The sequence below is a fragment of the Oncorhynchus mykiss genome, chromosome 27, assembly GCF_057628025.1.
Source record: "Oncorhynchus mykiss isolate SJ-2025 chromosome 27, ASM5762802v1, whole genome shotgun sequence".
In the NCBI taxonomy this organism is placed as follows: domain Eukaryota; kingdom Metazoa; phylum Chordata; class Actinopteri; order Salmoniformes; family Salmonidae; genus Oncorhynchus; species Oncorhynchus mykiss.
In genome coordinates, this window is record NC_143048.1 from 3001013 (window position 1) to 3015362 (window position 14350).

Sequence of the window (14350 nt, forward strand, 5' to 3'; positions counted from 1 at the left end):
TTTATTAGTCAGAATGGCAATGTAACGTTATTGAGCTGTCAGTTTCCCTAGCTAATTACCTACTTTTCACACTGACAGTAATAAACAGCTGTAATGTTACAGATTTCACTGTCATGATGCACAGTAGAGGTCTGCGCTGGACCGATTTCTTTATCCCGCTCCCGCCCTCACCTGCTGGCCTTCTGTCTGACACCCACACACTACCGCAAGAACTGGTCCCAAACCCAACCGCAGTATGTGACACAGCTCACATGCCAGCCATGGTCCCAGCAATTTTGCACCCTATAGGCAATTTCAAACTTGCAAAAATAACTTAAGAAATAGGTTCAATTACCAGAGATTCTTACATGGGCCTTATATTGTATTAATGGGCTATATCAGCCAATAAGCAATTTTTGGGGGGAGTGGTAAGATTTTCAGACGGTGAAATAATGGGTGATCAATATTTAAGCCTATTTCTAGGCAATGTAAACTATAGCCTAATAATAGGCCTATTAAGGAAGTACATTACCTTGGAAAGATAACTGCCCCGTGCTTCTTCACACATGCATAGGCTATATCCTACTCTATTTAATTGAGACCACACCTGATCTTGCAGGGCAGTGACACTTGCTACGTTTTGCTTAGTCCTATAGAATATCGCCCACCTATTAGGAGGACAATTTGCAGGCAGAGGCAAATAAAAGGGTAATCAATACTTAAATGAATAGGCTCAACGGTCGCTCACCATAGTAACCTAACCTATGTGTGCTTTGTGCCTTTTCAATGATGATTCCATGTTTTGATTGCACTTCCGACTCCTGTTGGTTGAGCGCCCTCCACTTCCGACTCCTGTTGGTTGAGCGCCCTCCACTTCTTCCATTATCAATAATAATTTACAGAGACCGTAGTAAACTTCAGTCTAATCATAATTAATTTCATATTCAAGTTAACTGCCACATGACTCTCTGCCTATGTAGGAAGCCTACTCTCACACCCAACTAGGAGAGGTAGGCTAATGTTGAAGTTGAAGCAGCGAATGTGTGAACAATGCAAAGATATGCGCATTTAACACAATAGGTAGGCTAACGCACACAAAGCAGAAAGAGGACCGTTTCCAAATAATCTGTGGGACAACAAAAATATTTGCATCCGAAAGTCGTCTTTATGACCCCCCCTTGCCCGTAGCATGAGAAATGCTGACTGCGCAGCAAGGTCCCGCAGACATCCAGTAGGAATGCAGCCCTCTAGTGCAATCAGTACACAACAGGATCAGATGGTGATGGGGTCCCAGCAGGGTCAGGCAGCCAGGGAAGACCAGTCTGTGACAGAGGTGAGGTGAATTTCTGAAGACACACCACACTCTCTGCAGCAAACACTGGAAAAGCCAAATGCCATTTTAAGGGAGTCTGACAAACCCCCAAAGTTGATTTCCAAACTGTATCAAGAGTTGATAGAGGCTTTTCCCGATGACACAAATATGTAAAACAAAAATATGAGGGAGACCTGGTAGAAGCTATTGATGATGATGAATGGATACATATGTTTTAATGTCCAGTCATGTTCATATCATCTCAGACATAAATGACTACAGTTTAAGGCCATCCATAGAAAGTACTATATGCCAGTGAAACTGAATTACATGGACTCAGAAATGTCATTCCTCTGCTGAGGTGTAAAACACAAAAGCGTTCCCATTTGCATATGTTATGGTCTTGTGAAGGCTGGCGGAATTCTGGCAAACAGTATGTTCTTTTATCTCTGCATGTCTATAGATTCTCCCTGTTTTTGTTTGCTTGGAAATGTTGATACTGGAGACTTATCTGAAGAAACTGTGTAGCCATTTATAGCAACTAAGAAATGCAATACCATTAATTGGAAGGTTGGTTTTCCTCACACAATGTCAAGTTATGTATCACTAGCTTTGATTTATTACAAGATTAAGGGTATACTGGGCAACTTTCATGAGGTCTGGATGTGTTATATGGAATACAGTTTGAATAAAGTAGTCTGTATTGAAAACATGCCCATGTCAGTGGAGATACCGATTTAGGCAATCTCTAGTTGCTGCGCTCCTCAGTCCTGGCCCTGGGGGTCTTTCGTCCTGTGGGTTGTCGCTCTGGCCTTGGCTTAACACACGCAAAACCAAAAATGAATGTTTCACTAAGATCCTAAAGCTGAGTGGGTTGTGTTGGGGGGCGACCCAGCTATATTGTGTGCAAGTAAAAAGAGCTCTACAGTACTGTTAGGCATATGAGATTAATGCATGTTAATGTATATTTTAGGTGTTTTTTATTTATTTTCACAACTTTCCCTTGGGAACAAAACATTTTTTAAAAGGTGGGAACTGGGACGGAACTTGTGTTGGGAGAGAGTGGAGTTATTGACTAGACTGGTGGGGGTCGGGCATGCAGGTGGCTCGGGCTGGCAGGTCAGTCTGACTGAAATTTGATATAGAGGATGTCTTAAAGTCAATCAAAAGTCTGTAGTTTTTCCAAGAGTTGTTCATTTGTTACTCTATCGGTTAAAGGTGCAACAATATTTATTATTGAATTACCTTTGATCTTGTTCAGTCTGATTAATCACATTAAACATACTTAATAATGATCTCTTACCTAGCTTGATGACAGTGGGCATGTTTGCTTACTTTTTGTTCTAAATAGAGACAGCATATTGGATTGTGTAAAAATGCAAGATATGAGCTTTAGATAAAAACCAGAGTGGAGCCCCTGACTCTAGCTCTAGTCCAGGGGGTAGTGCGCGTTTCTCCACTACTACTGGACACTACTAGTGGAGGAGTGCACACTTTGCCCTGAACCAGAGCTATATTGACTCTTACTTTTTATGTTTGTTGTTATTTCTCGCTTCCTGATCACAATAATCCTGGAGGCCAGATCTGGGTGTGCTTTAGCCAACTCCTCTGTAGTGGTCCTTGCCATGGCATACAAGAAACGTGAAGGTTTGGTTAAAGCACAAACAGGAACTAGTGACCAGGCTAGATAGAAGTAACATTTTGGAAGAGAAAGGGAGAGATTGACTTGTGAGGATTTGGGTAGGGGTGAGACAGACCTGAGAGGACTGAAAGGGGTAGACTGACCTTGGAGGACTGGGGGAGAAGGGGGTGGTAGGCAGCCCAAGTAACCAAAAGGTTGTTGGTTCAGATCCCCGAGTTGACTAGGTGAAAAATCTGTTGATTGTGCCCTTGAGCAAGGCACTTAACTATAATTGCTCCTGTAATAGCTCTGGAGAAGAGGATCTGCTAAATTACTCAAATGTAAAATGTAAGCGGGACACTAACCTGAGAGGACTGGGGGTGGAGTGGGAGACTGACCTTGGAGGAGGGATGGAAAAGGGGGAGGACGGGAGACACTGACCTGAAAAGACTGGGGGAGGAGGGGTGAAAGGGGAGGCTGACCTGAGAAACTGTGGGAGAAGAGGGAGAAAGGGTGACACTGACCTGAGAGGACTGGGGTATTTTCCAGCTGACTGGAACCAGGACGTTGTTGGAGGTGGAACCCGAGGAGGTGGAGGAGGTGCTGCAGGTCACAGCTATGGCCCGGCTTTTCCCCTCCCGGCCTGGAGAACCTTGCAGCTCCTCATACCTCCTGCCAATCACTGGTGTCTACAAACACACACGTAGGGACCTTAGTACGTCACACACAGAGCACAGGTTTGGAGCAGAACCTGAGTGTCTCTGCAGCAGTAAGTCCATGATTGGACAGCTCCCATTCCTCTGTCCTATCGCTGCTCCAGTCTAGCCCTCCCAGCCAGGACACAGAGCAGGCCAACTATTCAGCCGCTCATCAATATTTCAACACCTGCCAGGCAGCGTTTGTTAAGCCCTTAGCACTGTCCAATGGCAGCCGTTCATAGCCCCAGCAGCTCAATTACCGAGCAGGAGAGATTCGCACATTAGGAAAATAAGATATCCCCCAGTTTGGCTAAATTAGCTTATTCAATCCAGCTGCAGTCAATTTACACAGATTCCATGTGCCTCCGGTAACATGCTGTTCTTCTGTTGTGTTTTTCTCCCCACCCCCTTCCGTCTAAAAATACTGAGGAATTTGTCTGAGAAACGAGAGGTAAGTTTGTTCAATCATTCCTCTCTAGGCTGTAATGCTCTCTGTTTGGCTGGAGCTCACTCCCTCTCCACCCCAGCCCAGTTTGAACTCTCCTCCACCCTGATTCCCACACAAAGGACAGCGGTAGACCTGTCTGACAATATTTCCTGCCATTCATAAACCTCACAAATAGCTGCCTGTTTGGTTCTTAGACATACATAAATCATACATTGCTTCCCAGTCTGTCTGTCTGTTAGCCCTCACAACATCGCTCTCTAGTCTAGCTCTGCCCAGACTGGCTGAGAGTGTTTTTAGTGTGTGTGTGTGTGTGTGCGCGTGTGTACTTTTCTAGCTTTCCTGCTAATCTACTGGGGTCATTATTAAAAGGCATAATCTCTAATTAACTGGAAGGAAAGACATGTTTCCTGTCCAAAACAGATCCAGTCATCAACAGTCTCACACCAGTACCACACCCTGGAAAACACAGGAAAAGTACAAGAAAATGCGAGACAGTAAACATTCCTCTAAGTGCCTTTCATGCTTTTAACAACAAACATTTGGCTATGACATAAATGGCACCCTATTCCCTATAGTACACTACTTTTGACCAGAGCCCTGATCAAAAGTATTACACTGTATAGGGAATAGGGTGCCATTTGGGAAGCAGTCTTTAACACAGAACAGCTTCATGCACAGAACAAACCCTGTCTTGTCCGTGGCTTGGCTGTCAGACAGGGAGTGACAACATTACATCAGAGTGAGAGGAAGTTAGAGAGAGAGTGAGAGAGAGAGAGAGAGAGAGAGCGAGAGTGGGAGAAAGTAAGACAGAGAGTGAGCAAAAGAGAGTGAAAGAGAGAGAAACCGAGAACCATTGATGTCTGACTAACCTCAGAGATGTCAAAGGTAAAGTCCAGTGTTTTCCCGGGCAGGGCTTTGGAGGAGCGCTCCCACACCTGGAGGTCCAGGTGGGCCAGCTCGCTGTGGGGGGACGTTGGCTGCACCAGGCTAGCCGACCGGGACACCACTAGCTTCAGGATGTTCAGGGCTTCCCTCCAGTGGGCCGTCTGAAGAGCGTGTGCAGACAGAGCACACACACACAACGAGAGAGAGACACACAACACAGAGTCTGTTAGAAGATATCCACCATATGACGTCAAAACTGTTTTCATTTATCAAAGAAGCATAAAGCAAATCCTCTGAGGAGAATCCGCCAGGAGAAAGGTTTCAGTGTGTGTGAGCCTGGAATGAGGGCCTGCAGCCAACACAGCAGGCTGTTTATAGAGTCATGTTGGGTGTGCCTTCAAATTTGTTGCTGAGACGTAAGACTCTGTTTTCCCTTTTTGCAGTAGTTAAAGGAATACTACATTCAGTATTCTGTTCATCATATTATTTTTTCACAAGGACCAGACATTGACCACAAGCATTTCGCTACACTCGCATTAACATCTGCTAACCATGTGCATCTGCTATCCTTGACCAATAAAATTGGATTTGAACAGATTGAAATGGGTTTATAATATAATGGAGGAAATAGAAAGGATGTGAGAAGGATTCCCGAGGGGATGAGACTGGACCAGATGAAGCCAAAGGCTGCAGATTAAGAATCAGGAAGGTGTAGAGTTTGGCTTGGAGTCTCAGGTAGACATTGTAATTAGGCTGCTGTGGTGATGGCAATCCAGGAGATCTTGACAGAGTTTCATCAGATTTGAGCCAACTGTAAATGGGCCACTCAGGAACATTCACTGTCTTCTTGGTAAGCAACTACAGTGTAGATTTGGCCTTGTGTTTTAGGCTATTGTCCTGCTGAAAGGTGCATTCATCTTTCAGTGTCTGGTGGCAAGCAGACTGAACCATGTTTTGCTCTTGGATTTTAACTGTGCTTAGCTATATTCTGTTTTTTTTTATCCTGAAAAACTCCCCAGTCCTTAACTATTACACGCATACCCTTAACATGATGCAGCCACCACTATGCTTGAAAATATGGAGTGTGGTACTCAGTAATGTGTTGTATTGGATTTGCCCCAAACATAATATCATAATAGTATTCAGGAAAAAAAGTTAATTGCTTTGCCACATTTTTGCAGTATTACTTTAGTGCCTTGTTACAAACAGGATGCATGTTTTGGAATATTTTGATTCTGTACAGGCTTCTTTCACTCAGTCAATTAGGTTAGTATTGTGGAGTAACTACAATGTCCATCCTCAGTTCTCATATCACAACCATGACATTCTGTAACTGTTTTAAAGTCATTGGCCTCATGGTAAAATCCCTGAGCTGTTTCTTTCCTCTCCGGCAACTGAGTTAGGAAGGTCACCTGTACCTTTGTAGTCACTGGGTGTAAATAATAACTTCACCATGCTCAAAGGGATATTCAATGTCTGCAATTATTTATATTTTTTTCACAAATATCAATGCCCTTTGCGAGGATTTGGAAAACTTCCCTGGTCTTTGTGGTTGAATCTGTGTTCGTACTTCACTGCTCGACTGAGGGACATTACAGACAATTGTATGTGTGGGGTACAGAGATGAGGTAGTCATTCAAAAATCATGTTCACCTCTACAGGATCGGTGGGTCCCCCACAGGAAGTAGGCTAAATGTGATTAGCATGAGGTTGTAAGAAACAAGAATATTTCCCAGGACATAGACATATGTCAAATAAAATCAAATGTTATTGCTCACATACACATGGTTAGCAGATTTTTTATTGTATTTTATTTCACCTTTATTTAACCAGGTAGGCAAGTTGAGAACAAGTTGTCATTTACAATTGCGAACTGGCCAAGATAAAGCAAAGCAGTTCGACACACAACACAGAGTTACACATGGAGTAAAACAAACATACAGTCAATAATACAGTAGAAAAATATGTCTATATACAATGTGAGCAAATGAGGTGAGATAAGGGAGGTAAAGGCAAAAAAGGCCATGGTGGCGAAGTAAATACAATATAGCAAGTAAAACACTGGAATGGTAGATTTGCAGTGGAAGAATGTGCAAAGTAGAGATAGAAATAATGGGGTGCAAAGGAGCTAAATAAATAAATTCAGTAGGGGGAGAGGTAGTTGTTTGGGCTAAATTATAGATGGGCTATGTACAGGTGCAGTAATCTGTGAGCTGCTCTGACAGCTGGTGCTTAAAGCTAGTGAGGGATATAAGTGTTTCCAGTTTGAGATTTTTGTAGTTCGTTCCAGTCATTGGCAGCAGAGAACTGGAAGGAGAGGAGGCCAAAGGAAGAATTGGTTTTGGGGGTGACCGGAGAGATATACCTGCTGGAGCGTGTGCTACAGGTGGGAGATGCTATGGTGACCAGCGAGCTGAGAAAAGGGGGGGACTTTACCTAGCAGGGTCTTGTAGATGACCTGGAGCCAGTGGGTTTGGCGACGAGTATGAAGCGAGGGCCAGCCAACAAGAGCGTACAGGTTGCAGTGGTGGGTAGTATATGGGGCTTTGGTGACAAAACGGATGGCACTGTGATAGACTGCATCCAATTTATTGAGTAGGGTATTGGAGGCTATTTTGTAAATGACATCGCCAAAGTCGAGGATCGGTAGGTAGCTACAGAGAAGAGAGTCGGTCCAAGAATTGAGCCCTGAGGCACTCCCATAGAGACTGCCAGAGGCCCGGACAACAGGCCCTCCGATTTGACACACTGAACTCTATCAGAAAAGTAGTTGGTGAACCAGGAGAGGCAATCGTTTGAGAAACCAAGGCTATCGAGTCTGCCGATGAGGATGTGGTGATTGACAGAGTCGAAAGCCTTGGCCAGATCAATGAATACGGCTGCACAGTATTGTCTCTTATCGATGGCGGTTAAGATATCGTTTAGGACCTTGAGCGTGGCTGAGGTGAACCCATGACCAGCTCTGAAACCAGATTGCATAGCGGAGAAGGTATGGTGGGATTTGAAATGGTCGGTGATCTGTTTGTTGACTTGGCTTTCAAAGACCTTAGAAAGGCAGGGTAGGATAGATATAGGTCTGTAGCAGTTTGGGTCAAGAGTGTCTCCCCCCTTTGAAGAGGGGGATGACCGCAGCTGCTTTCCAATCTTTGGGAATCTCAGATGACACAAAAGAGAGGTTGAACAGGCTAGTAATAGGGGTTGCAACAATTTCGGCAGATCATTTTAGAAAGAAAGGGTCCAGATTGTCTAGCCCGGCTGATTTGTAGGGGTTCAGATTTGGCAGCTCTTTCAGAAGATCAGCTGAATGGATTTGGGAGAAGGAGAAATGGGGAAGGCTTGGGCGAGTTGCTGTGGGGGGTGCAGTGCTGTTGACCGGGGTAGGGTAGCCAGGCGGAAAACATGGCCAGCCGTAGAAAAATGCTTATTGAAATTCTCAATTATAGTGGATTTATCTGTGGTGTGGGCAGCTGTGGGCAGCTGGGAGGAGGTGTTCTTATTCTCCATGGACTTCACAATGTCCCTGAACTTTTTTGAGTTTGTGTTGCAAGACGCAAATTTCTGCTTGAAAAAGCTAGCCTTGGCTTTTCTAACTGCCTGTGTACATTGGTTTCTAACTTCTAGATGTTAATGCGAGGGGAGAGAAATGCTTGTGCTTCTAGTTCCGACAGTGCAGTAGTATCTAACAAGTAATCCAACAATTCCCCAACAACTACCTAATACACACAAATCTAAAGGGGTTTGTCCTTTGTTTTGTTGACGTTGGGTGAGAGGTTGTTCTCTGAGGCTGACCGGAACATATCCCAGTCCGTGTGATCAAAACAATCTTGAAGCGTGGCTTCCGATTGGTCAGACCAGCGTTGAATGATTCTCGTCACTGGTACATCCTGTTTGAGTTTCTTCCTATAAGACGGTAGGAGCAAGATGGCGTTGTGGTCGGATTTGCCGAAGGGAGGGAGGGGGAGGGCTTTGTATGCATCGTTTCTTGAGGGCCGTTGTGGTGTCTGCTTGTGGGGGAATGTACACAGCTGTGACGATAACTGATGTGAATTCTCTTGGAAGGTAATATGGCCGGCATTTGATTGTAAGGAATTCTAGGTTGGGAGAGCAGAAGGACTTGAGTTCCTGTATGTTGTTATGATTACACCATGAGTCGTTAATCATGAAGCATGCACCTCTTCCCAGAGAGGTGTTTATCTCTGTCGGCACGATGCATGGAGAAGCCCGGTGGCTTAACCAATTCCAACAACATATCCCGAGATAACATTCTCTGTTTCACGGAAACATGGCTACAATCTCTGATGTCTCTCTGGAAGGCAAACCTTGCTTGAATTTCGTCTGCCTTGTTGTCAAGAGAATGAACGTTGGCGAGACGTATACTTGGGAGCAGTGGGCGATTTGCGCGTCTACGGAGCTTGACCAGGAGGTCGCTCCACCTGCGGCGTCATTGTTTTGGGTCGACTTCTGGGATTAGATCCATTGTCCTGGGTGGTGGTCCAAACAGAGGATCCGCTTCGGGAAAGTCTTATTCCTGGTCGTAATGTTGGTAAATTGACGTCGCTCTTAAATCCAATAGTTCTTCCCGGCTGTATGTAATAAGACTTAAGATTTCCTGGGGTAACAATGTATGAAATAATACATTAAAAAATGAAATACTACAAAGTTTCCTAAGGACTCGAAGCGAGGTCTGATATTGGCAGAAAGCTTAAATTCTTGTTAATCTAACTGCACTGTTCAATTTATAGTAGTTATTACAGTGAAATAATACCATGCTATTGTTTGAGGGGAGTGCACAGTTATCTATTAAATGTATTAATAAACCAATTAGGCACATTTGGGCAGCCTTGATAACATTTTGAGAAGTAATGCAATGGTTCATTGGATCAGTCTAAAAATAGTTGCCAAAATCTAAATTGACGCTGGGCTGAAATAATACATTATGGCCTTTCTCTTGCATTTCAAAGATGATGGTGCAAAAGAAATACAAAAAAAACACGTGTTTTTTTCTTTGTATTATCCTTCACCAGATCTAACGTGTTATATTCTCCGCATTCATTTAACATTTCCACAAAAAGTGTTTCCTTTCAAATGGTATCAAGAATATGTATATCCTTGCTTCAGGTCCTGAGCTACAGGCAGTTAGACTTGGGTATGTCATTTTGGCAAAAAAAAATATATATAAGAATTATGTTAAGCATAATTTTACTCCTAAACATATTTAGGCTTACCATAACAAAGGGGTTGAATACATATTGACTCAAGACATTTTAGCTTGTCATTTTTAAAATTAATTTATAAACATTTTTAAAAACATTATGTGGTATTTGCCTGTAGTTATTAAACTCTGCCTGATGGACCCATGGGTTGAGGCAAACTCTGTCATATCCAGGATTGTCATGCACTCCACTTGTCCTGCCACCTGACTACATTGTCCATAACCTGTAATACATTACATAGATGGAAGAACCTCACCCAGAGAGCTGTGCATGTCAGTATGTGGTTAGACAGCCAAATCCTTAGATTTGGCCAAATAGACAAATAGAATGCCATTCTAGTTGTACTCTATACACAACTTATTTGTATTTGCTAGGTATGTGTAGGCATACTGTCTTTGTAAGCGCATCAATATGAGATTTACAGCATAAAATGATTTGTCTTGGTAACACAAGCACACCCATACATTTTTTGTAGATAAATGTATCTACATTAAATCTGGGCAATGTTTGTGCAATGTCCACATGTAACGTAAACTCACCCCATTCCGTACAAATGTGCGCAACCGCGACATTCAAACGAGGCTGCAAAGAAAACTAATGGGACTGTAGCTACTGTGTTGACATAAAAGTCTGGGGTGTGAATTACGTTTCTATTCAAGCGTTGATCAACATGGTAATGGCTTTATAGTATTGGAGAAAAGTTGAAAAAACGGACCATACGTTACATCGTGACGTTTCATGCCGTAACGTACAGCACGCGTAAAGCAACTATTTCTGTCTTACAATCTCTCTCCACCAGGTGTAGCACTTCTCTCATCATTTAAAAACAGGAAATGGACAGTGACGGGGGTAAGGGGGATACCTAGTCATTTTTTGCGTCGTCACCGCAAGCGACCATCAAAAGCCAATGTTTACTTCTGAAGATCACTTTAGCACCGCTCTAAAAACCCAATTCATGACACATTATATAAACTCTTTATATAGTGTTTTATTTACATTTAGGAGGCGATAAGGCGATAAGTTGGACAGATCGAGTGAAAAAAAGCAATTTTCCCACACAACTCCTCTCTTTCTCACTATCACACATTATTTTGCTTCCCCACCCGCCATTTTTAAATAGACTCGACGGAGCTCATTGCCTTCTTGAATCATGCAGAAACGGGCATTGTGGAGGTCTCGTCAATGATTTTTTTGGAAAGGGGAGAAATTGTGCTTTACAATGGTATTGACATTACAGTCGATCTGGAAGTATTACGTTTTTTGGGCGCTAAAATAAGGTCAATTGTACGGACTGAGGCGATGTAACAAGAGTGAGTTAGTTTACGTTAGCCTACACCTGTAGGGACATCAGTAGTTCCGTCAAGGATCTAACAGCCGACTTAAGGAGAGACGAGACTAGACACAACTAGCCAGTTATATGTAGTATATTGTGATGTAAAACAGCAGAGCTGACTTAAGAGCAGGCATTCAAGTCGCAGTTGATACCGTTTTCATAGTAACATGTTTTAACACATGATGAACATTTGAAACTAAGTTGCAAGCTACTTTCATAGCAAGAGGTTGTAGAACGATTGAGTCATGAAACTAAATCCAGACACTGGCTCTTGCTACAGTATCTTCCATAATGGATTTGACAGAGAAATATCAGCTAGATAGGCTAGCCAGCTGCAGCTATCTCCAAGCTATGCGAGCTAGCTGCTGTCAGCTTGGCTAACCACAAGGTCAGCAGAGGCTTTAGCCATCTTGAAATGGCCCGTCAGTCAGGAGGGGGAGAAGTCCTCAACTTCAAAACATATTATTTCACTAATAACAACATCATGTTCCTCTCACCTGGACAAACTTCTCGATGGTCTTGAGGACCTCCATATTGAATGGCTTGGCCTGAATGACTGACAGGTCCATGTGACTCAGCAGGCTGTAGATGATCTGGAGCAAGGTCTGCTGCATGCTGGGTAGACCCTTCTCCAACAACTGGCCAATCAGAACACACTCACAGTTAATGACACAGTCTGAAATGGATGGATAGCCCTACATTGATCGATTTAATCCATTGATCCATATCATTCGAGGAGAAACTTAATTTATGTATCAGAAACTCTTAAGGATAATTCACACTATAGGGCTGACCTGAACAGCACTATACTGGCTCAGATATTTTCTTCTCACATTGTCCTTTCTTGCACTGTTCCAGCAACTAAGGTAGATACCAAACTAGGCCAGCCCTGTACAGTTCGTCTTTAACTGGATTGGTTTGGCCCTATAGTGTGAATCAGGCTTAAGAGGAGTATGGTTATCCATAGAACAGCCATACAGACCTCGGCCATGTAAGTGACCATGTTGAGGGTGATCTCGGAGAAGGCCTCGTGGAGATAGCGACAGACGACGTTGACCCAGGAGAAGCAGTTCCGGGTGTACGAGTGTGTTTTGTACAGGGTCATCACATGGGCCAAGTTGGACAGTTTCGAATTCTTCTCCTCTAAGCATACCTGGCCATCCAAGCAAGAAATCAAATACTAAATATTTACGGTACATATTGTCAATGAATCATAAATAATGAATTAGATTGACATGAATTCGATTTCAAAATGACCAAGAGTACATTTATATACTTTACATTGACTTAATTTCTGGAGAAAATTGACCTATTTCACCTCATTTTGCATGTGTAAAGTCCTCGTTTATCTATTAAATGACGCACATTGACTGGAAAGTTGACGAGGAGACTAACCTGAGCTATTCTCTGCGCCACGTCTTTACAGAACTGGGATGGGCCGTCGAAGTTCTGGACCAGATGTGGCAGCAGACAGAGAACGTTCAGAGGAAAACCTGGGGAACAAGAGAAATAGGGCTTCAATTTCACTCAAAAATTATAAATAATCATTAATAACAATATTTCATTTATAACTCGCTTTTTATTGAAAGAAAATCAAAGTGCTACAGTGACGGCATAAAATGAGAGACAGACACAAAGAACCAACTGACGCGGCTGAGCATGTGAGCGAATAAGACGCTCGTGGACGAGGCTCCTACGCATTAGTTAATTTAGCCAAATTTGTACTTTGCATTTCACTTTCTTACATATCACATTCGAGTGATGAATTGGTAAGTTATCTTTTTGATTCAAATGTCACACGATCTGAGGAGCAGAAGACCTGTCACTAACGTTTGAACCTCGATGGCAAACCTGAATGATAATGGTGCCGACTCCAGTCCAACTGTTACAGAGCCTCATGCGTTCACACTCCACACAGATCTTCAGAACCTCCGTACGGTTCTGATCTCGGAAATTACAGCTACCATTGCCACTCAGCTCAAAACTGCCATCGATGCTACTCTGACCCCCTTCACCGCTGTCCTGGATGAACAAGGCCGCTGACTTGACGGCTTTGAACATGACTTGTGTGACTACCATAAACACATAGTAAGCCCTTGAGAAAACGGTCGCCCGTCTGAGCTACGATAACCAGAAGGTGCTGGGGGTCCATAGCCCCAGCTGGCGGAGATGACAACTCCAAGCCTAGAGTGTTTATCGTCTGTTTTCACTACTACTGTGACAAGGAGCACATCCTCCAGAGGCAGGGCAGAGACCAGCTACACTTCTGTGGATGCAAGGTGTTCATCTTTCCTGACCTCAGCTCGAGTGTCACCAAGAAGAGAGCTAAATTCCTCGATGTGAAACGCAACCTTTATCAGAAGAAAGTTAAATTCTCACTCTGCTCCCCTGCTCGTCTCCACGTTCAACATACCGGAGGGAAGGCTAAAGTTGGACTCCCACGAGGATACCAAGCGTTGGTTCAACAGTCACTTCTGATATATTGGATCTATGACATACTCTTTTGCCAGGTAGCATGCATAGCCTAGTCTAGCCTACCTTCCAAGTCGAAGAGATGTTTTGATTTTTACAGCAAAGCTTTTTTCCCCCTGTTGCTACTCTGCAGAAACACCATTGAACTCTGATAAAAATGACGACTACTGTCTTGTGTGGTTGTTATTTAAGCTACATGTTTGGGAGGTCTTTTTTATTTGGCTAGATGGCTAGCGAAGTAATGTATGGCTACAATTCCAGGCTTTTGCAGAGCTTTCCTTTTTTAGTTCTCATCTAGATACTTACTGAAGGACTTTTGGCCCCTTTACTACGCCCCATTAATCATTCATACATGTACAGACACTTGTTTTGTTGACATTGAGTGAGAG

The 14350-nt window shown here is 43.4% G+C and overlaps 1 protein-coding gene across 3 annotated transcripts in view; it reads right to left on the reverse strand.

Moving 5' to 3' along the window:
* LOC110507323 (protein furry homolog) overlaps window positions 1–14350 on the reverse strand; it is a 210236-nt gene that overhangs the window by 54985 nt on the left and 140901 nt on the right. For all 3 annotated transcript variants that reach the window (XM_090224185.1, XM_021587244.3, XM_090224186.1), the window contains exons 47-51: window positions 12885–12982; window positions 12472–12642; window positions 11987–12127; window positions 4928–5104; window positions 3437–3601 (exon numbers count right to left, since the gene is read on the reverse strand). In XM_090224185.1, the coding sequence (XP_090080311.1) occupies window positions 3437–3601; window positions 4928–5104; window positions 11987–12127; window positions 12472–12642; window positions 12885–12982 (752 nt within the window). The remainder of the gene's footprint in view (window positions 1–3436; window positions 3602–4927; window positions 5105–11986; window positions 12128–12471; window positions 12643–12884; window positions 12983–14350) is intronic.